The sequence below is a fragment of the Myodes glareolus genome, chromosome 3 (assembly GCF_982192425.1).
Source record: "Myodes glareolus chromosome 3, mMyoGla1.1, whole genome shotgun sequence".
NCBI lineage: Eukaryota > Metazoa > Chordata > Mammalia > Rodentia > Cricetidae > Myodes > Myodes glareolus.
Genome location: NC_142028.1, coordinates 87122730 through 87146493, shown reverse-complemented (window position 1 = coordinate 87146493; position 23764 = coordinate 87122730). Strand labels below are relative to the sequence as shown.

General features: G+C 47.3%; 1 protein-coding gene across 6 annotated transcripts in view; it reads left to right on the top strand.

Annotated features, from left to right (window-relative positions):
• The window catches only part of Dab1 (DAB adaptor protein 1), a 1122840-nt gene that overhangs the window by 1059780 nt on the left and 39296 nt on the right, over nt 1–23764 (top strand). For all 6 annotated transcript variants that reach the window (XM_085686340.2, XM_085686342.2, XM_048453230.3 and 3 more), the window contains 2 exons: nt 1483–1548; nt 7752–7811. In XM_085686340.2, coding sequence (XP_085542466.1) covers nt 1483–1548; nt 7752–7811 — 126 coding nt within the window. The remainder of the gene's footprint in view (nt 1–1482; nt 1549–7751; nt 7812–23764) is intronic.

Sequence of the window (23764 nt, the reverse complement as noted above, 5' to 3'; positions counted from 1 at the left end):
ATTTCTGAACCACGTTGGGGTTTTGCATGAACTTGTGCCCATGGTAAGGCTGTTTTGACGGGCAGTTGAGGAATCTGTTGAATGCAGAAGAACTAAGGTGATTTCCAAAGGTCAGGGCTGCCAGCCTGTGCAGAGAGAGAATTTCAACACGGAGAGAGGTTAGCCAGCACTACTAACAGGTTATCTGGAAATCCACTTTCTTCTTCATGCCCCTGCCTTAGACGCTTCCATGATCTGGAAAAGTTTGGTCGCTTAAATGAATGTTTCTCAGGAGTCTCTTGACTGTTCTGACTTGAGACACGATGGATATGAAGAGGACTCTAGGAGCTAAGAATTAGGGTTAAGGGATGACATTTGAGCGGCATTTGAACACAGCCCTAAGTAATGGCTTATGAGTTTTAGTAGGGATGTAAGACGATCTCTGGAGCCCTGACCATGCAGGGAGTCCTCTGATTATTTGGCTCATGGCGTAGAGCTGTCATGAAGTGGGAGAGAGAATACTAAGACGTCTCTGTCCGGGGCTTTCTCTGCACTCTCTCCATGGTCTACAGCACAGGGGTGGGTAATGACCTCTCTTGGGGTCGAATCCCAGGTCCATGCAAACAAGGAAAGGAAGAAGTGACTTTTCCCCCTCCTGTGCTTATTTCTAAGGAGGAAAAAGTGGACCAAAAAGCATACTCACTTTGTTAACGTAAAAGCAAACCTCCAGCTTTTATTCCTAACCAGGATTCATAGGTGTGGTTTGTGTCTGTGTTACACAGCCACTGCATATATGTGCGCACTTTCACACCAGCAGCTGCTATGGCTATGATGAGAGTGAAATGATAAATAGATAGTTGCTTAGATACGTAGGCGGATAGGTGTCAAAGTATCTCGCAGATCTGTGGTAGACACAAGTCAGAGCTGCATCACTGTGAACACGCCCTTGCTTTGGAGGGATGCAGGGGAAGACCTCGCTTACAGCAGGAGCTTCAACCCCTGATTAATAAGCTCATAGAGGATGAGAATGGTGGCCTTTGGAAAATGCCCCAGCCCCTCAAGTCTGGAATGTACTCATAGAAATGTTAATGTTCAGTGTTTTAAACCAATAAGATTCTGTTGGGGCTTCCTGGCTCTTGGGCATTGGCCCAGGACTTTAGGAAGGCAATGGGGCTGTAAAGTGAAGTTTGCAAGGCTGCATCCCTATGACAACCGTAGCATCATTCTGCTCAGCTGTCACACAGGCCAAACCCCATTGAATGAACATATTACCTCTCTGCAAAGACTTGCAGTGGCCCAGTGTTCTCACCGCAACCAGCAAAGGTCTGCAGGTTTCCTTAGCAAGGCCCATGTTATCCCCGTAACCCACATCATTTCGGATGTTCCCTCTTGTGCCTGCTTCTGTAATGCTTGCTGTGGTTTGCATCTGAATTCCAAATGCTTTTTTCCTCTTTCTTATTTTGTTTCCTTCTGCCCTTTCCTCTCTGGCTGCTCCTGCAATAGTACATTGTGTTTGAGGCTGGACATGAGCCAATCCGTGATCCTGATACAGAAGAAAACATTTACCAGGTATAAGATCCTTGCTTCTTCCTATGCCCCCTTCACTAGCAAATGCTAGTGTACTGATGGTCTCAAGAAGCCAGGGTCTTTTGGTCATCCAGGCTCGCGTGATGCCCTTGAGTACACTGACTTCTGGTTCCCAGCAATTTCCTGGCAGTTTCCGTGTCTCCATATTGAAATCTTTACTGGCCAGTTGGGTATAGTAATTTAATCTGGAATGGATAACTGGGTGTTTTAAGTAGCATACAACCCAAGCATTCTATTGTACTGAGATAATGCCCCGCAGAATTGCAATCCACCAAGTAGAAGGGTTTTTTACTTTTCAAAGCAATGCATGCATCCAGTTCGGTTAAAAACCCAACTTCCCTTCTGTAAGTAAGGGATAGATCTGAAAATGCTGTGAAAGCAGCATTGGGAGTATGAACCGAATAAAAGAAAGTAAAGTTGAAGGCTTTATCCTTCCTGAAGGAGAGGCAAGTTAATATTCATAACTGAGAAGAACACTTAAAACATTTTTGAACTCATTCAACTCTTACAAATGTGTGATAAAATAGGCATTTAATTCTGGGTTTTTTGGGGGAAGTATTGAACAGATTCCCCGGGATGGCACAGCTCCTTAGAACCAAGGCAGAAAACCAGACACAAGTGAAGACCAAGCCCCAGCCTCCTCAGGAATGCCATTAAAGTGTTTGGGTCGTGGGTCACAGTAGCGTGGTCTAGTGGCACATCAAGTAAATATGATAATTTTTCACTAATGAGAACCTGAGTCTTCATCTACAGCCTAAGTACTGTGGGAGAAGGAGCGATGTGATGTATTTATTTAATCAGGGGTTTTAATTTACTTAGTTGTGTGTTCTATTATTCAGCCTTGGGCATGTGCTAATTGTGAAATCAAAATAAAATGTATTTTCAATTTCTCTCAAACGGGTAGAATTCTAAATGAGCAAGCCCAGTGCTGTTTCTCCCAACAGCTCAGTTTAAGTGGGTCTTGTAGACCATCCTTTATTTATGCGCGCCTGGTCCACCCAGGTGCTTCCCACTGGGCCTCCACCAGGAAGAGCTGGAACAGGGAGGGCTTCAAAGATTTGAGCACCTGCTGAGAATGCAAGGTGTGGTTTAGTCTTCACCTACAGAAGCTTTGCAGTTGGCCCCAGTGTCAGATCTGCAGCCCTGTACCATCCTGCAGTGTCGCCTGAGCATTGAGGTCAAAGAGTCATTAACTTGCCATCCCTGGGAGAGGGAGCACCTTCGCCGTAGCAACTGGGGACAGCAAAGTGCCTGCAAGAGCCAGAAAGAGCTGCCTTCGGGAGCAGAGCTGGGGTTCAGTTTGGCCCTTCTCACCAAATACCTTTGGGTCATGGTTGGAGAGCAAGGCCCTTGCTGTTTTTCGGATTCCATTTCTCCAATTATAAAGTGGGGGGGGGCATTCCCATCAACGTGAGACTGAAACAAGCTTGTGTGGGGTATAGAGTGGGGCAGCATCCTGGGGCATCCTAGGGCATCCTGGGGCACGGATATCCATGTGGATCCAGACCTTAGTCCAAGTACCTGCTCCAGCCGTTGATTTAAATTGTAAATTTCCTTCCTGTCTCTGGGCACCAGTTTACCCACCTGTAAAATGAGTAAATAAGATTCATAGATCTCTGTGGGTAGGGTCTTTCCTGCTGTCTGCAACACACACCTTACAAGAAATAAAACTGGGGTTCTTTGTGGAATCATGCTACCTTGCTTTGTAGGCAGCCAGGCCCTTAGCAATGGGATCCACGTGTACCCACGGATGTCCCCTCACGTGGGGGTGTATGTGGAACACCTTTCATCTCTCACAACACCCACTATGGCTTTAGTCATTTTCCCACCTTACAGACAAGGGGAGTGAGACTTGTGGGGGACCAGGGATCTTGTTGGGGTCCCAGAGCCTGTGAGATCGAATCTCTAAGGCAAGTGTCTTTGTCTGATCTCTGTAAAGCCCCTCAGTCCTGCGGCTCTTTCCAGCTCAATGCTATATAGCTTTGGGTTCCCCGGTTATATTATGTATCTTAAGTCACTATCAGAAAGATCGCGCGTGTTTTAATAGCACTGGCCTCCTGGTCTCTCCATTTGTCCATTATTAACAGGAAGGCGTTGTTTACGAGAATAAATACTTTATCTTAGCAATTGGAAAGGCTGTGGCCATGTTCCTCTCCTGTAGTGCAGGTCCACCTGGGCTCAGTGCACTTACCAGGAGATGAGCCCTTGGCCTATAGATTACCAGGCTAAAAAGGTGCTGCCATTAGCCCGCCTGCCCTTTTTGTGAGTAGGGGGAGGCAAATTCTACATAGCTGATCCTGCTGCATACATCACACTGTTCCTACTACCTCAAGTCAAGGAGGCCTTGTTTAATTCCAGCCCTTGTTTCTAGAAGGCAACACACAAAACTGAGGCTAGGCATCCTTGTAGTGTTTTGTGCCTTTGGATGATGTACATTACTTTTGCCATTCAGCTTCCCAGGCTGTGGACTGGGTGGGGTTAGTCCAGTGTGGACTCCTGTGAAGCTATGATGCCATGGTGTATCTGGTCCACAGAAGCTTCTGTGTAGACATCCCTTCCTTCACTTAGGCATCCTTGGAATCATTGGGTACCACTTTTGATGATGCTGTCCTAGCAGCCCATTTTGTTGGAAAGCCCCCCATAGAAAGCTGCAGCCTTGCTTTGCTGCCTTTACCCAGCATGAGGATGAAGAGGCTCTGACACTGGGGCATCTTTCCGAGGAGGAGTTACGTCCCCACAGCCATGTGAATAATCTTAATTATCCCCTCTGTCATGGGCCTCAGAAAACATGATCAGTTCGCTTTCACACAACATCGGGCATTTTTCTACATGACTTAATGGTGACCTTTCTGTCACTTGGTGAGCGGAGAAGAAAAGCTCCCGAGGCTGTCATTTTCAGCATAGGGACTCCAAGTGCCAGTATCAGGGACTGTAATTCCAGTCTTGACCTAGAGTACCTTAACCAGGTATTACCTTGCTTTCCAAGTAGATGTTTTTCAAATTCAGTTCTTCAGAACTCACTGTTAATTTCCCCTACGTGTTAAGTATCAATTTGAGATAGGAAAGCTGACTTTGTGCCACCTGCCACCACACTGCTGACACGGATGTGCCTGCTGCGTATACCACTTCAAGGTGTAGCTTTTAGAGCCATTTAACACCTATTTAACTTGTTCATTCAGAAGTCTTTCTTCTGGGCACCTAGGAAAATAACAGTGACCACTACAAGGACCCTGTCCTTGTTCATAAATAATCCCTTGGATGTTCATGTAAACCTGAGGCTCAAAAATTAAGAAAGCCGAGGCGCAAAATGCAGCATGCCTCCCCTAAGTCATGCAGTCTGTAGGCAGTCCCGGATGAGGAGCCAGATCCTCACCTTCCCCCTCGTCTAGAAGTTTCAGCACTCTGCATCACGGTGGTACTGCAGTGGTCCCTGGTGTTGAAACAGACAGTCTGCGCAAACATGACAGAGCCACAGACCTTAGCCCTCACCTGGGAATGGTTGATGAAGCATGTCTTTGCTTAACATTATGTGCCCTGTCTGGAGCAAGCTTACAGAGCTGTGGCACTCCAGACACACAGGGAGCGTGAACAGTCTGGCATACCTCCCATGATCAGAAAGTTCATATTCACGGTCTTCATTAGTAGCCGGTGTATAGTTCCTTCTCTCCCAACACAAGGAGCTCTGCTGACTCTGGACCTTATCTGCCATTCGCATTGTCCAGAAAAGACACAATCCCTGGCATAGAGCAGGCGCTTAGGAACTTTTCTTCTTTTGTAAAAGGACACACCTGAGATGGGAGATGAAACAAACAAACAAAACACTCCAAACCGGGTCCATAGAGGCAGGCGGGAGTCATGAGAACACGTCCTAGCTCGGATAAATCTTAAAGGACAAACAAGCAGATTGATATCTCACCCATGGGAGAGCCAAGTAGAAAAGCGTTTTCAATTATGCACAGTTTGGGTTTCTCCATCGCTTGGCTTGTTCGCCATTTGCAGGGATAATTGAGAAGCAGCCGCGGTTCAGCTGTGCTAAGTGCCCGTAGTGAGCAGTGAATTACAGGCAGCAGAACACTCTTCCTTCCACTCCATTCCACTCCTAAAGTACAGGGTGAGGTGGCGAAAACAAGAGTGAGGGCTGGTAATTTATTGGCCCTCGTTAACAAGGACTCTGTAGACATTCAGGGAGGATTCCTTCTAAACGGCGCTCCGTTACCAGGACCAGAGACATGACATTCTTCGTTGAATACCTGCAAACCAGGTATTCTTCCATCTGGCCTTGCTCAGTCATAGTTTCGTTTTCTGCAAGGATGCACATGGACCTCTGGGAATGCAGGGATTTTTGTTGTTGTTGTTGTTGCTGTTGTTTGGCTTTTTAAGGATGCACCTGAAGCAGCCACCCAAACAGTGTAGCAATAAACAGCAAATGACCTGGGCAGCAGCGCCTAGCTCTCCCACTCCTGGTTGCCGGACCCTCTCCCCAGGCCTGATCTTCCTTCTCTACATCACAGGGAGGGATGGCTGTAGTTCTAGAAGACTTGTCCTGGTTATTCCATCACTACTTGTGGATAATAGAATGTTTACAACACCGCCTGCTCATGGGGCATGCCTACTGGCATATTAACTTATTATATTAAGAATAAAAGTCTATCTTGATACCCGAAAAGATTTGGGTTGAACCACAGCCAAACCGGAAGTTTGGGGCAAAGTCCGTAACACCCATCCCTGAACCTCGTTTTCTAACGATTGAAGGTAGGGTTAGCATCCGGAGTTTACATTAAATGGGGGTAAAAATAAGAGAATGGATGGGTTGAGGTTCTTCCTCTCATGGATAAGGAGATCTGGCTGGCCCATGCTTGGCAGGGACTTCTTTTCTTCAGTTCCCCCCCGACACTGCTCTATGAAAGATTTACCCAGAGGGTATTCATAGGGGGCCTTCTGGTTGTGGCACACTCTATCTGTTCCTGAGAAGCATCCAGCCTGCTGGAGAGACAGCCTCACTGTCAGGACATTATAAATCTACTGCTGTTTGGCCTCTGCAGCGGAGAGCAAAGCTGTGGCGGTCTGGGGGGGAGGAGCGGTTAGTGAGTGCTTCCAATCTGGAATGTTTCAGTGTGGGGCCCTTGATTGACACATTAGAGAAGTATTCGACACTATTAATATCGCGAAAATGTGTTCATATGCATATGTATATGATGTATGTGTGACAAAGAAAATCATCCCCCTGGCATATTGCAGAATTGTGGGGCGTATCTCCTATCCAGTTCTTCACTTGGCGTCTCACCGTCACCTGAGTGAGATGCATTGCTGATCAGACCCATTGAGGGCAACAGAGCCAGGGGGGCTTGATGGCCTTCAGGGTGTTGCACGTGACAAGTATCCCCAGGAGACCAGAAGCATGAGCAGGGGAAGGAAGAGAAGGGAGATTTGGAGGGATGGCAGATCAGTCAGGGACTTCTGGATCCTGGTGTCTGACTTCCCCTATCATGTGGGCCCTTTCTATGATCATATCATATCATATCAGGAGGGGGCTGATAGGTATGTGGCACTTGACTGTTGATAACACTTAGATCACCTCACAAAGACATGTATGCTCATACATAAACTGTTTCTAGTTACTTCAGGGGAAATCATAGCACCTGGACCCCCTTTATGATGAACCAAATGAAGTTGGATTTTGTTGTTTTGTTTCTGCCATGTGGTATTTGAAGTCTCCACAGCTGTTCTTTGACTCTGGGAAAGGCTCAAGAACATATATTTGTTTTAAGATGATACCCGCATCCTCATTGATTTTTCTCGGGGAAAGGAACCTGGCTTAAAGCCTTCATGGCTAAAACCACCCCTTGAGAGCTAGACCTGTCTTAGGCGCTGTCTCACAGAGAGTCAGACTTGCAGAGACATCTGACTACTCTGGTCTTTGAAAGTGGAGCAGCAAGCCAAGTAGTGGTGGCACACACCTTTAATCCCAGCACTCAGGAGGCAGAGACTGAGTTCAAGGCCAGCCTGGTCTTTAGAGTGACAGCCAGGGCTACACAGAGAGAAAAAAAGAAAAAAGGAAGGAAAGAAGGAAGGAAGGAAGGAAGGAAGGAAGGAAGGAAGGAAGGAAGGAAGGAAGGAAGGAAGGAAAGAAGGGAGAGAAAAGTGGAACACTAATGTTTTGACTGTCGGATTTGATTTCTCTCTAGGTTCCCACCAGCCAAAAGAAGGAAGGTGTTTATGATGTGCCAAAAAGTCAGCCTGTAAGTGTAAGTACATCCGCCTCAGCGGCCAGACTCGTGCAGAGGCTGTGACTGGTGGGAAACTCTTTTTCTGCTCCCTGAGTCACATGTAGTTTCTCGTGGGTATCGGGACATAAGGAAAGAATGGTACGGATGAGCAACGACCAATCACAACAAAGGTCTGTTCTGTGAATGAGTGGATGGGGTTGGATAATGCAAATAGTTCTGCCTGGGGGACTCCAGATCCCAGTTCTTCCAGGACATAGGTCTCCAACCAGAACTTCAGAAAGTACATGGTCAAGTATAGGACACTGTCATTTTCTTCTACCCGTCCCATCTGAAAGTGGTTAAGAAGTCCCAAAGGAACAATGAAAGAGCTGGCCAGAGCTCTGAAGGTATGTAAGGACTCATCCATCTCATTAGCAAGCACTTAAAGGAAAGGCCATGTATCGCATGCCTGCAGAGAAACTAGCAGGTGGGGGTGCCACAGCGAGGACAGTGATGCCCAGTGCATCTGAACTCATAGGAATCTGAGCCGGAAAGGAAAGCGGAGCCCTACCCTGGCACTGACAGCAACCTCTTCTTCCTAAGGCCAGCAACACTGAGGGCCAGCCTGTTCTTCAGGTTTCGATTGGTCCAGCCCCCATTACACAGTTTCCCTTCAGTTCAATTTGTGCCCAGATTGACTCACTTGCCCCTGACAGGTTTAGATGCGCGAGGAAATACGCTCTATTTGCTGCCCTACTTTTTCTGATTTTATTAGCCATTCTAGTCACACCCTCTCCAATGCTTAATAGCTCCAAGGGGAAAAAAACCTAAGCCTCTTAGCCTGGCAGACAGGCCATCTAAGGGCTCCATCAGCTCATGGGCCCATCGCTCCCCTTCTGGCCCAGCCCTCTGAACCCTCCCCTCCCCCTGCTCTGTCTGCTGCCTGCTATTCCTACATCCAGTTATTGGGGAGACTTTTGGGGTTTCTGCTCTGAAAGTCAGTCACAGATCTCCCCTATTTTGGTGGCCCTGTGACAATTATTCCCCTACGAACAGCACATCTTTCCCCATCACCTCCATGAGTCTCCTGAGGTCCTTGTATTACCAAAACTGAGCCCTGGTAGCTGAAAACAGGCAGGAAACAGCAAGTTTGGGGATATTTAATGGATAGACAATTGACTAGCCCCTGAAGGAGGATAGGGGTTCGTCCCCTTAAAAGGGATTCCCTGTTTCTCAGAACCCTAAAAGGACATTGCCCAGAGACACTAGAAGTCTTGCTCAGGCGATACCTGACAATATGAACGGATTACATTAGCTGCTCACTCAGTGTTCCCTAAGACCTACTCGGTGTGGTAGCAAGTTCCCATGCTCCCAAAGGCCTGAAAGAAACAGGAAGCGTGAGGCTCAGGCTTGCAGACATGAGCACAGGTAGATCCGGGTCCTGCTCCTGCCCACCCCTATGAGCTTTGGTGGGGTTTCTCTATCCGTTGGTCCAAGGTTTGTCTTCTACCCAAAGAAGTTAGTGACCGAGAAAATAGTACGTCTGTTGGAAAGTCCCTCTGAGTTACCCCAGCCTCATGGGGCTGCATGAATTCTTCTGGGTCCCTCTCTGCTCTGCTGGCTCAGTGTCCTATATTCTTCAGCTTGAAGCCCTGCCCCTCTGCCAACGCACATGCCACGGGGCTTCTCTCTGCTGTGAGGCTCCTTCCCGTATCACCTTGGCTGCCCCATTTGTCTCCTGTCCTCATTGTGAAGGAAAAAGGAAGCAGAGAAAGGGAATCCTGCTCGTTCATGTTAGGTAGCTGCCGGGGAGCTGTGGGGCCCCTCCACAGTTCCCACAGAAAGGCAAACCGCCCAGTGGCCTGTCACTCTGAGTTCCTCACTGGTTTCCTCTGGCGTGGGTCCAGAGCTCCACAGAGCCCAGGTGAGAGAATCAACCTGGGGTTTTCCTTTGGGAAATCGACCATCATCCACAAAGGACTAGCCTCATCCTCAGGTGTAAGGCTTGGGTGTACTTGTCACCAATGGGCCCTCGCTGAGGGTCTCTGAGGAACCCTTTGTCTCCCAAAGGCATGGTATCTGTTAAAAGCAAGTACTGCCTGCCTTTGATCTTAGGAAGACTGAGAGAAACATCTTGGGAAAGTCCTTAGCAGAGGCTGTAAATTTGACGAAATGAGGATATTCCCTGGGTGTTGCTGTAGCAGGCGAGGCTTGAGCTAGCAGTTTTGACCGATCTGGGATGGTCAGCTTCTCAAAATGAGTATGCACCTCCTTTGGGAAGCCTGCTTTACCCCAAACAGGTCAGCGCATCTTTCTGCGGGCGTTTGTCCTTCCCTTTGCAATGATAATGATCAATGTTATTTTTCTCTTAGTATGTCTACGCAAACCATTGGATTTTGTGTTCCCCAAAAGTGTTCAGTGAAATCATAGCTCTTGAAGTCCTGCTCTGTGCCTCAAGGTTAGCTGTCACTGGGCACAGAGGGGATATCCCAGTGTTACGAGACAGAGCTGGCTTTGAGTTCTGGCTTCATTACTGACTTTGGGACCTTGAGTGAGGCCTTTCCTCTGTTTAGTTTTTAGTTGCCCTGTGCTTGTAATGGTGATAGAAACCCATGACCACCAGGTTCTAAGGGTTTATATTAGCCACTCAGTATATGGTATCTATTGGTAGATCCGAATAAATTTGCTTGAAAATACTTACCAGGAATGGTCCCTCCCTCACTGTGTGTCTGCCGAGGGCAGAAAGCATGCCCTACCCGTGACCTGATTACTAGGGGCCATTGGCACAGAATGGCTGCACTGAAAGTGCATTATTGAGAGTGAGTGAACAGAGCTGAAAACGAACGATTGTGTAAAGAATAAATGTCTGTGGATCCAAAGCTCATGTCTTAAGTTCTTTTCCCTCCTGGAGCACCATGTCACACGGAGACAGTGTTTGCTGTCATAGCTGCCCCTGGCCCAGCCCCTCTTTGCACTCTGCCGTCAACAACTCGTGCCCTGTTCCGCCTCCAACCTTCATAAATATGCATGGGTTTTCCTCATAGCTTGGATCACCAAGCTGACAGATGGCCTTCTGAACACACACATGGAAACGCATGCGGGCACACCGCACACACACACACACACACACACACACACACACACACACACCTGCACCACTTGCCTCCCACATCAGCAGCTCCGCAGCAGTCAAAGCCAAAGGCATTTTGCTGACTGGGCAAAGTTATTTTGGGGTTTTGTTTCGTGTTCTGCTGCCTCAGAATGGGCCCAGAGCCGGAGCCCCATGGAAACTGGTTAGCTTCCTTACAGTGCTTAACGTTTTCTGGAGAGAGACCGGTACGTGACAACATAGTGAGGACATGGTCTGACAGAATTAAGAATCTGCATAGGCTTTTTTCCCAGAACCCCTTGGAGCCATTTATATGTCACAAAGAAGGCCAGAGAGAGGATGAGGGTTCATCGATTTTACTACCTACTCGCCTGAAGACCACTATAATTCTTGCATTTTAAGACCATATCAATATATCTCTTACCTAGTGATAGATCATCTAAAATTAAGGATAATAATTACATGGTTTAATTTGAAACCACATTTAGCTGAAGACTTTTCTTCAAAAAATTAGAAGTGTCTGAGGTAATATATAGGCTATGAACAAGATAAAAGGAGACAGGCAGACCTTACACCCCAGCCAGTCATTTACCTGCCTTCTCAACAGAACAAAGAAAGCTAGCATCCGTTTCCAAGTTGGAGCACTGACCAAGGAGATGTTCATCGGTGATTCCAAAAATTAAAACATGGAAGTTTTCAGGTGTTTAATGCATTTAAAAATATGCTACAAATGTTAACGTGTGTTCGTATATGAATATGCAAGAGGAATATATTTTGAGTTATGAATATATATTACATAAATTGAGTGCGTTTCAATTTTCTTCGACCTAAATACCCTTTTTTAATGCAACCCCAAATACATCTCAAGTAGAGAGTCACTCCATTAAGGACCTAACGGGGACAGGGCTATGGAAGACAACCCAGACATGCGTAGTACTAATAGCAAACATTCTGCTCCCAAAGCTCAGGTTGAAGAGCAGAGCTGTTCTTTACTGCTTACTGGTCCATGAGCTGTCCATGTGGTTCTGCTGCTGCCTGCCTTTCCCAGAGTTACTTGACTGATGTGTCTCTGGTTGCCTGTGGGTCTGGAGGCCGTCATACCCAGCCCTCCTGAGCCGGCTCACAGATGGGGATGTGGTTAGCTGTGCTCTAAGGTAGCTTCAGGAAAGGCCACGCATCCTCTTCCATGGAGTGTCTCCTCCTTCAGCAGGGTTGTCAGGTCGCAGTCGTCACCTTGTGGTGGCATGGGTTCCAGCGTGTGTGTGGAGACACCCAGACCCTCTGAGACTATGAGTAATTCAAGCCTGTCCTGGATTCAGGTTTAGAAAACAAACTCTACGCCTTGGTAGAAACTGTAGTTTTCCTGCAAAGGCTGGAGAATGTATGGAGAGTGTAGGGGAGTGTCTCTCATGTAATCTGTTTATCGCTGTCAGCATATGAAATCACTACTGAATGGTGATAATCAAGTTGAAATGTTTGCTTCTTTGCTACCGCTTCCTTTTCATGTTGCCTTGCTTGTATTTCGCTGTCATCTGAGGTGGTTTCCGATGGGCTCTCTCTGTAGGACAGCCCATTGGGCACCCTGGCTTCCCAACCCCAGAGTCGCCAGGCACTGATCCCCTGCTTCTGGAGATGCCTTGCTGATCAGGCACTCAGGTGCCCTCCTCTCTCTCATCACAAGCCTCTCCTTCCTCTCCTCACACCTCCCGACTCTTGCTAAAAAACACTCGGTCCAACAGTCAAGATTCAGTTGAAAATATTTTCTCTGCATCTTTCCCAGAATCCCTAAGGAACTTGCCGTTGTGAATTCATTTCTATGGAACTTCTAATGATGTTTTTTATCATAGGCAGAGAGCGGGATTCTCCAGTGACTGGAAGTGTGGGCTTTGTGATCAGAGGCGCTTGGATTTGAGTTCAGCCTCACCACTCCCTAGCTTTGTGACTTGGGCTGCTGTATTAGCTTTTCTAAGTCTCTATTTGTTCATCTGAAAGTGGAACTAAAGCTGGTGTCTGCCGTCGCGGGTTTTGTGGGAGGCTGGCGCGAGCTAGTCTCAGTCGGCCTGCAGCACAGTGCTGAGCCCGCTGAGGGTTCAGAAGTTGCAGGCTGTCGTTCTGTTTCTTTTACCTAATTATCTGTGAACCGCCAGGGGACAGGCCTCCTGTCTCTGAAGGAACACTTCCTGAAGTTTCTGGCCTCCTTGAGATGCTGATGGTAAATTATCTTTTCCTAACAAGACACATTCACACCAGTCAAGTTCTGGGGGTCTGTCCGTGATGTGAGCTCTCCTCCGCTGTCCCAGAACCCCAGCAAGCAGCTCATCGTCACACATCAGCGGAAGTGGCCTTAACGGCAGAACCCATCTGATGGATCATGGATTTCAGAGTTTGGGGACAGAAATTAGAATTCAGGGTTTCTTAATGCTCACCCTCTATCTCACCTTGCTTAGGACCCAGCTATGGGCAGAAAGCTGGCTGCCTCCTTTGCTCTCCTTTTTCCTGCTGGGTTGCTTGTGATTCCAGTTCCCCCACACACACACACACTTCTCCACTTCACAAATCCACCCAGCCCTTTCTTGCTCTGTGGTCTATTGGATTTGTTGCCTTTATGCGCTTGCCTTACCATTAGCCTGGGATGTCCTTTTCTGGCAGATATTTTTCTTAGGGTCTTCCTACACCCCCTCCACATTTCCTGGGAACTCTAAGCCAAGATAATCATTAATCCCACCCTCACCTAGAAATATACATTTTTGCCTCTTTTCATGACAACAGGAAGCTTTTCACAGGGGATAATCTCTTTTATAATCTTAAATACCCAGGTATATTATTATGGAAAGGTCTGACAAAGCCAAGGGCGTGCATGCTTGGTTATGGGAAGTTAGCTGGAGAGACAGAAGGTTTTAGGAAGGAAGACATAACGAGCAAAGCTCTACGGATGAGCAGGATTAGAGCAAACCCTGGGCACAGTGCCAGCCCCTTGGAGACCAAATGGATTGCAAGGTATTTTTGACTCCTGAGCCCATATTGACCTCACCTAGAGCCACTCTAAGCTGATAAACTCATCATCAACACCCTTACTGAACAGAGATGAACTTTAGATACTCTTTGTATCTGCCAGTTTATAATTCTGGACATTGTCGAGCCAAATATCCTAGCACTGGGGGTGACTATCAGGATTGTACATTCCTGAGTGGGGACACCGGCTGCCAAGGATGGCATTACTGCCGTCATTACTGAGAGCTATTTATCACTGCATTAGCCTTTGAGTTCTGGTCCCACTGTGGGGTTGCCAGGGAGAGAAGAGCACTCAGGCCGCGAGTGCCCATTTCAGACGCGGTGAGCGAGCAGGATGAGACGCCCCTCCACGCTCATCTGTTTCAATGACACAGACCCAAAGCATCGTGTCATTTCAGATGAGAAACGGTGCTTTTCTTCTCGATGGTCCTCATTCTCCTATGTAATAGTCTTATGCCTGCAAAAGACCTTTTGTCCTGAACCTTATAATTGCCCTCCACTTAATTTTCTTATGTAGTTGTGTTGGGCATAAAGGACTTTCTGATTATCAGTAATAATTCTGAATTCTATCAGAATCCACTCCCCCTGCCCAGCCTTCAGAATCAGCTTCAGTGAGAGTCTTAAAAGTTTGGCATTGTGGCAAATAAGCAGACGGCAAGATTGATACCTTACATTGGACATTAATGGCATTGAAATGAACCATGGATTAGGAACCGAAGAAGCGTCAGATGCCCCCCACAGTACTCCCTGACTTTGGTTGAGATCTTTCTCAGTTTCCTCAATTTGCTGAGCTTTCTCCTCCTCTGTATAATGAATCTGCTGACCATCCTCTTCTGACTCCTGGGGTCACTGGGAAGTTCAGTGTGTATGAAATCAGTCTTCCAGGAAGAGGAAGGCTGCTTGTAGGAGAAATGAGTACCAAGGAGGGTACTGGTAGCAGTAGCTGGGGATGGACCGGGTGTCTTCCAGGGTTTTGGCATCTTACTCAAGAATAAAATAATGATTTACATAGTTTGCGAAAGTGGCAGGGAAACGTCATTCATACGTAGCGACATCATAGATTAGTTAAAAATGCACTGTCAAGATTGACAGTGGACAATGAATGACAACACAGGGACCCTGATTATTGCGTGGAGCATTCTTTTGTAAGGTACATAAAAGGAAGAGTTTGGTTACTAAGTGATGTGGTTTGGGAGTGCTCTATTTAGATTGGCAGGTTCAGTGATATAACTATTTCCTCTCCAGGCCATGCCCCTTCCCATGATGCATCTGATTTTAATTATGTGCACACTCAATTGTACATAGGCATAAAATGATAAATAGGAATAGTTTCACTTTGAGGACATAGTTTGCCTTGTTGTGCACATGCACAAAACCCGTTCAGCCCAGATCAGCCTCCCTCCTACCTTCTATCCCAAGACATAACCTGAGTAAGACTGAATGCAATCTCGGTTTGATGACCATTCAGAGAAGTCCACTCATTCCATTGTTCAGAGAGGGGTATGTGGGGCAGCATGATGCAGGGCTTGGGGGCCTAGGTTTCTAACAGGCTGCTGGATGTATTGCTAGGAGCGAGGTGTGTACATAATATATGTGGGAAAGGGTCTCTGGCTGCTAAGTGCGTTAGTACAAAAGGTTGTGTGCATGGCCCAAACCAGATAGAGTCCCATGTTGCTAAGCTACCCTTGATGCTTGATGCCTCAGTTGGTCTTTGTTGCCTCTATTTTATGACTAAGAGACAAGCACAAATAAAATGAATAGAGAGGGCAAATCGGGGCTCCTGACAAGAAGGAGCTCTCAGACCATTAAACTGATATCCAGAAGGCAAGATGGCTTCCCTGAGTGGAGAGTCTCTTCTCCTAAGAATATCCAAGCAACATAAATGGCTCCTAGTTATTTCTGTGTTGTGAAGGGAACTAGCCTAGTAGGGTCTCAAAACGATTCACCTATTCACGTTCCATTTGCCACCATGTCCGTCTAAAGTTTGTCCTTTAAGCTTCTCCTAATGCCTCGGCTGCCAAATCAGATATGAGAGGCCCCCTTCCGGCCTTTTTTATCTCCCTGACTCACAGTGGCCCCCTTGGAACGCACAGCAATGCGTAATGGGTTTGTCCTGCGAAGTTAGTGCTTTGGGTATGAAGCAGTTTATCTGGTGTTAATCAAGCCAGCTCCCTGAGCAAGCTTCCAGCATGGAACAGGTATCTAGAAAATACATTTCGTCTTCATTTCTTTCAGGAAAGCTTGAGATGAGGGCAGTAGATCTATCTGTGTGCCCTGAAAAGGAGCCACACTAGAAGAAAGTGATAAAAAAAAAATCCCAGGGATGGGATTTGACATTCACCCTGCATTTTAGTGTCTTCTTTGGTTTTATAGTGCCAGGCACTAACCATATGTACTAGGAATTTAAGGCTAATTTAGCTGTGGGAAAAGGAGCTGGAATTTACAGAGCATCTGCTGTATACTAAGGGCAGCCTGGGCTCTCGATTCCATTTGTCTTTCTCCCTTATCACAGCCCTAGAAGGTACGTGTACTTGGCACCCACAGAAAAGGAGACTTGCGGGGCCCATTGCTCACACTCACGAAACTGGTAAATAGCAGAGCCAAGAACCAAACCCTAGGTTGTGTGGCTCAGACATCCACACGGTTTCTATCGAAACATACTGTGTTTGTTGGCTTTATCATTTTTCTAGATGAGATCTCATGTAGCCCAAGACTCTAGAACTACCTGAGTCCAAAGAGGACTCTGAACTGCAGATGTCGCTGCTGCTGTTTCTGCAGTGTGGGGATAAGGGTTCTGTGTGCTTCCACCCAGTTTCTAGGGTGCTGGTGCTCAAACTCAGCCTCCACAACGTGCTAGGCTAACTCTCCACCCACTGAGCTCCTCCTCTGATCTCTGGCTCCTCCCTTTTACCCTGGGGTCAATCAGTACCCAGGCCTCAAATCCTGTCTCCTAATGTCCTTTGTCTCTGGTGTGTTTATGAACAGCCATCTTCCCTCCTGGAGCCCAGCACTCCTGACTGGCTTCCAACACCCCTCTCCTCGTTTAGACTGAGTTTCAAACGGGCAGATCTTGTTCCCTCCTGCACCTTCGCTCTGCCAAGCATACCACTCCAGTCTCCTGGTGCTAAAGAAACATCTGTAGACACCAAAGAACTCCTCTTACTAGAAGTAGCCCCACTTCTGAGGATCAGGAAAATCCTCATTTTGCCAGCGCTGCCTCTCCTCCACACATGGCGTGTTTCTGTACGAGGCCCCTGTGCCCCAGCAGCCAGCGTTTGTCCGCTTCTCCCTGCTCAAGTTTTAATTCCGCTTCTCAGCTCCAAATGTAGGAAGAGTCAATCCATTAAAGTGAAGAATTGCAAGAATTCTCCTGACAACTATTCGCTCCTTCCCCCCCCCCTGCAACTCCCATCTTTTATGGCAAATAAATTTTCATTCACAATTCGGCAGTTGGTTTTTCCTTTGGTTGGAAATCTGGATCAAGATGTTGCATAATTGGATTAAATCTAGTCTGAACATTTGTCAGCCTCACTTCCTCATTAAGCACCACATTGTACAGAAATTATAATTATTGCAAGGCACTTAACAGAGATGTCACACAGGAGGAGGACCCACAGGGAGGGAAGGGAGTCTGAACCCAGGCATTTACACAGAGGATGGGGAGGGTGGTAGTGTCTAACGTTCTTTACGTGGACTTGCTTTTACTTTTGCTCGGGAAAGTTGTCCTGAAATAGAATCCTGAATCCCCATGGCGTGAGAGGAACAAGGGACATTAGAAAGACTTCTGATTTAACCTCACCCAACATACAAGTCCCTCCTAAACAATTATGATAGGTATGGGAGAAAATTGAACTTGTAGACCCCACTGATAGACTTTCTTGCTTTTCTAATCCCTGAGCCTAGAACTCTAACTGATTGCAAGACCTTCCTGATGAGCTCTATTATAATCTCATTCATTCCCTTAGTAAGCAGATATTTACTATGACCCCCCCCCCACTACTTTTGAGACAATATTTTGTTTCCTATCAATACACAGATGGGAAAGATAGGTAACTGAATAATCTTGATGGTTCCCATAGACTAAGCATAGAAAATAGTGATTAATATAAATAGCCAATGCTAGGAGAAGCTGTGTACAAGAAGCTCCAGGAGTATGGTGGAAGGCAGAAAGCATTGCTCGAAGGCATTGAGCGGAGACCTCAGCCAAGGCTGGCAGTTGCGGTAGGATCCTGTAGACCACAGGAATTTGTCCCTGGAGAAAGAGCAACAGATATAAGAGGGAGCTGAGTACTTAAGAGTACTGAAATGGAGAAGAAAAGTCTGGCATATTCCCAGAGACTGATGGGTCACCTCAAGTGGCCAGGCCACAGAATGTTTTCATGGGAGCAAAGGACGGGGATGCTGGAGGAAGCTTGTCCCAACAAGCAAGGGCCCTGAGTAAGATGAGGAATTGGGATGTATCAAGAAAGCTCTGGTGCTTGCTGGTCACTGTTAGAGCTGCTTCTTAGCAGTACGACTCTGGTAGCCTGCGGCAGGTGGTTTACCAGGTGGGGAGACCATTAGATAATTAGAATTATCTAAGTACATCCATCAGGAGACGCAGAAAACATGCCAGGTGGCTTAACAGAGGGACTTTATTGTGGGGCGCTAGTTACAAGTCACTAAAAGAGCAGAAAAGTCTAACGAGGCAATTGGATAACCCAGATTAGTAAAAGAGCCAGGGCTAAGGAAGAGGTAGTCTTAGAAAAGCCCAGAACCTGCAGCTACGTACAGAAAGAATGAGGAGCTGTCTGTGGAGGCTAAAGTCACATTAGAGACTTGGAGACTCTGCCACACTCCCAGTCACTCCAGAGACTCCTGGTCAGTGTGAGGTCTCCAACCGCCGCCTCCTGCTGAGCAACCTCAGTGGAAACCTGTGGGCTGGGAACAGGCCAGGGATGTTTACAGATCCCCCAACACACACACACAGAGAGGGGGAAAGGAGGAGGGAGAGGTGGGGAGGTATTCCTCACAATATGGTATAGAGTAGAGAAAGGGCAAGACTGATTCTTAAGCAGAGAGGTCAAGGCATAGACAAGTGAGTCCCTCTGTGGATTCCATCTAGGAACAAATCGTTTCCCGCATCACAAAAAGAGTTAAATGGGTCTGATGGAGTGGTGGGTAGATCCAGAAAACCATACAGATGTGTGAGTGCAACACATCAGAGCCTAAGCTACTCTTGGGCCAGGGAACATTGGGAGATGGAGTAAGGAGGTAGAAGGGACCAAGTGCCCAATCTCCATCACTTCCTTTGGGCTCTCTCACTTCTGTACACCCATCTTTGTGTGTCTAAATCTAAGAACATTCACGCCTCAGCGTTACCACCAGCTGACTTCCTGTTCTAGCCAAAGACAGCAGCAGTCCCTTTCCTCTTCCTCTGGGATTCCAGTTTGAGTTGTATAAAGTTACTAATTTGAGTGAATTCTCGCTCTTTCTCCCAAGGTAGAAAAACGGGGTGAGTTGGTGGAGAGTTGAATCCAACAGAGCAGTAGGCAGCTCACTGTCAAGGCACTCCTGAATCCCGGTTTCCACAGATGGCCGTGGAGAAAGGGGTGAGGATTGCCTACAGAGCTGTCTGGCATCATGTTTGCAAGGTAGTGCATTGGAAAACCGCGTCTGAATCAAAACAATGACCACTCAATTCTTCTGCTAAAACACCTGCCTCTGGATCCCAGAGGAGTGTTATTCAGACTTTTTGTAAAACCCAGGAGCCTTTACTGGTATGAGACATGCTGGGCAAGCTACTATGGATGCAGACCAAAGGGGGAATACGGCTAAAGCTGAGGTGGACCCTCAAGCTTTTTTCCCCAGGGGTACATCTTCTGGAGGATATATCTGAAACATAGAAGATTCTAAATGATGGATGGAGAAAAGTCGGGATGACATTGTCCAGCAGAGTCTGCTAGTTAATTCTGTGCATGGAAGTTGGGAGGCAGAGGCAGAGGCCTTCAGAGGAATGTCCCATCTTGAACTTGGATTTGCATAACATGGGGTTGGGAGTAAACCAGAACCTTCTGTTTCTCAGCTATAGGACTCTCAGGAAATTGCTTGGTTTTTCTAGTGACCAGTTGGCACAGCGTGGAGGGCCATTTCCTCTTGTCATTGCAGAGACTAAATAAGAGTAAGTAAGAGTAACGTTGCGCCATAGACTAGATAAACCTGGCAGGAGACAGAGGGATTCAGGTGAGTGTGAGCTTTGCAGCCCTGCTCTCTGGGTGTGAAATCTGTATTTCTTGGTTACCAGCTGTGTCCACTGGGACTTCCTTTTGCCTCAGTGTGCACCTGCTACTTGTGGGTAATGGCTGTGACCCCCGACTCAGAGAGGCTTTTGAATTTTAAATAAATAATTCATATAAGATATTTATAACAGTACCTGGTACAAAGTAAGTGCTCAGTAAACATTGGTCATTGTTATGATTGTCAGCCGTCAGGCAGACTCTACTAAGTACTTTAAGACGTGAGCCAGAGTGACAGCTGCCTCAGTTGCTAGGCTGCTATCGGTCTGCCAGAGGGGTGAGATGGTGTGGAAATCCCCAGACCAACCATCATGTCTCTAGTCAGCTTCAACTGACACCCTAGGATGCTGTTGACCCTCCAGAGGCACCACAGTGCTGAGGCTGTATGACATCCCCTTGGGTGGTCAGAACAGAGCACCAGAGACAAGGTGGCCTTAGGAATAGAAGTAACTGTTCACAGCCCGAACAGGCTGCAAAGTCCTCGATCAAGATAAAGACTGCCCCTGGGTTGTAGACTGCATCCTATCATGCTTTGTGCATGTGGCTATGGGGACGTAGGTGGGGAGGGAGAAAGAGAGAAGGAGCCAGCCACACTGAAAAGTAGGACTTCAGCCCATTTGTTGGGGGAGGAAGGGACACAATCAACCCTTACTGCCAAGCATATTAGTTCCTTTTTGTTTGCTGGGATAAAAGTGGCTTACAGAATAGTTTGTTTTGGTTTATGCTTCCAGAGGCGTAAGACTCTGTCATGGTTAGGAGGCATGGCAGGCAAGCTACAGACACGCCAGCCAGAGCAGGAAGCTGCGAGTGGACTCACAGATCCTCCACCAGCATGAAGCACAGAGAGCAAACCGGAAATAGGGTTTCAAATAGCATTTCAAAACCTACCGCCAGGGACATACTTCCTCCAGCAAAGCTCTGCTCCTAAACTTACCCACAACAGCACCCCCAAGTCGGTACCAACCCCTCAAATACCAGAATCCTTGGATGCCATCACAGCAGGGATGACAAACAAGCATCAGTAACAAATATCGAGCACCCCACTGTTCTAGGCACTGTACGTTGTTATTGCAAAATTGTCCCAAAGTGCTGTAACAGCAGATGTCCCAGTGGGGTGCTGAGGAACCAGAGCATTAAATCGCTAAGTCCAGCCAGAAGAAGCAGAGCTAAGATGTCTCCCTCATCCACCTCTTTGACCCTTAAGCTAAGGTGACCTAGTTTATCCTCCAAACTGGTCTACTTCCAAATGAAAGGGGAGGAGGGCCGCTGTTAACAATTTTACCAGCCTAACAGGCGGAAACAAGGTCTGCCTTGAACAAACCAGGATCTGGGATTGCCCTTCCCCAAACTGGTGCATTTTTCTGCTGAACTGTGTAACCACTAGAAGCAGAAGGCTTGAGACCCCAAAGCTGGAGGCTTTGGACCAGCTCGCTCCCGCTGCTTGTCGTGGGTGGCACTTCCCCGTGCAGAAGGAAGGACAGTGTGCTCTTCCAGGCACAGGTGCCGTGCGGCTGCTCCTTCTGCAGCATCCGTCAAGTGACTGGGAGATCTGGTGCGTGGGGTATCTGTTAACTGCTGCTGCTGCTGCTGTGGAGCCGTCATCATTCCTCTAATACAGATCATTAACATTCAGAGAATCTTAACTACAGCATCTTAACGAGCAAAGCTGTAATATACAGCTTCCCCATAAATATCCATCGGTGCTGACGCGCCTTCGCTCTCCATACACTAATTCGGCTGCTCTGGATAAATCATCCTGTTGGGCTTCTTTCTTTCTCCCTAACTGCCGTTATTAGTGGTTACAGAAGAGTAATGAACAAACTCTAGTCAAAGGGGGAGAAAAAGAACAAGAGCTAAATGAAGGATCACGAGGCATGAGAGTGTATATATCAGCGACAGTCCCCACTGAAGGATGCACGAAGCTCATTTTCGGTAGCAGCTCAGAGAGGACACAAGAAGCCAGCATTTGCTGACTCCGTGCCAGGGTCAGGGCTGCGCTCAGGACTTCGTGGCTCCGCTTGTGCTTCCAAAGACTGCACAGCAGGTCTATCCTGTGTGACTTGTAAAACTAATACTTTCTGCCCTAGCACTGTAGGTATGATATGAGGCTTCCAAAGACTTCCATGAGTTTATGCAGCCTTCTTAACATGGCAGCTATTGTTTTGTGCTTGGTATGTGCAAAAAGATTGAAAGCAAGATGCTATCAGAAAGAGAAAACAAAGTCTCTGAAAGGACTCCTGTGAGGGGGACATTCTTGCTCACGTTTTATGACACGTCCTGCAGTTCTGCTTATACCTCTGTTGGTATTTCCTCATTTTCACCCATCCGAGTTAGCAGCGGCTCCAGCCTTCTCGCTCAAAGTATTCCTCTTTCCCACGCTGTCAGCCCACGGTTCGGGATTTCTCCCTCCTTCTCCTGTACTGTACAGTCTCTTTGCCTTGTCCCCTTGGCTGTTGCCATGTTGTTCTCTGTACCTTCACCCAGGTGTCCTGGCCCTCTGCCTTAAGCACCTCAGCTGGCCACACTTGCCGGGCTGTCCTGTCCTGGGGCAGGCTCCCAAACAGCCCTCCTGCCTCTTCCTTCTAGAACCCTGCACTTCCCTTGGTCTTATGACATAGGTCATCTGTTACGTTTGCCATCTACACTGTAGTCTGATCCTTAAGTCTACACATTAGAAAGCTAGCCCACTTTGGCAAAAATATGTCTTCTGCCATTTTCCAGCTGTGTGACATGGGGCACGTTATTAGGCTTCTTATGCTTCCGTTTCTGCCTCTGGAAATGAGGGTGGGAATAGTGCCCACATCAGTTGTGATAATTAAATTAGTTCCCACAAGAAAGGACTTAGAATAGTGCTGGCTGCACACAGAGGAAACCTAAGTATCAGGTGGAATTGCCATTGAGAGGAGTGTGTGTCTGTGTGTGTGTGTGTGTGCGCGCGCGCGCGCGTGTGTGTGAAAACCAGAAATCACAGTGCCAACAAACTGTAGCCCTACCCAAGATACATAGACTGCTTTTATTTAAAGAGTCTCACAGGACACACACATGTGAGGAAGCATGTCTATGTAAAATCAGTGATCCCGTCTTTATTCACCAGCTGCACAGTCCTCCAGAGGAACCCGGGGCCAGAGAACAATCAGGAAGCGAAATAAGAACAGGAGCCCAGGTTTCAGAATGACAAAAGTGGACTGCCCGTGTCTGCGGGCGTGTGCAGAGTGTGTGTTTGCTATAACAGTACCGTGTCTGCAGTGCCGGGACTCACATCCCGAAACCGTTCTTGAAAAGTTTATCTATCACTCTGTCAAGCGTTCATCCTTCATCTACTCCACATAGGCTGTTGAGTGTTCCCTGTGTGTCAGGTACTGTAGTAAAGACAGGGGACTTAAAAATCAACCCATGTTCCTTCTTGGACCCTTGTCTCCTCCCATGCTAAGACCACTAACAGTTAGGTAGACAGACAAGCATCAGGGAGTGAAATAATCCGACATAGTAGCACAGAGAAGTTTCTCCCAAATGAGATAGCTATGCCAAGGTCTGGATTCGGACAAGAGACCTACGAGAGAAAGACTGGGAGGGTAAGGACAGGTAAGACAAAGGCC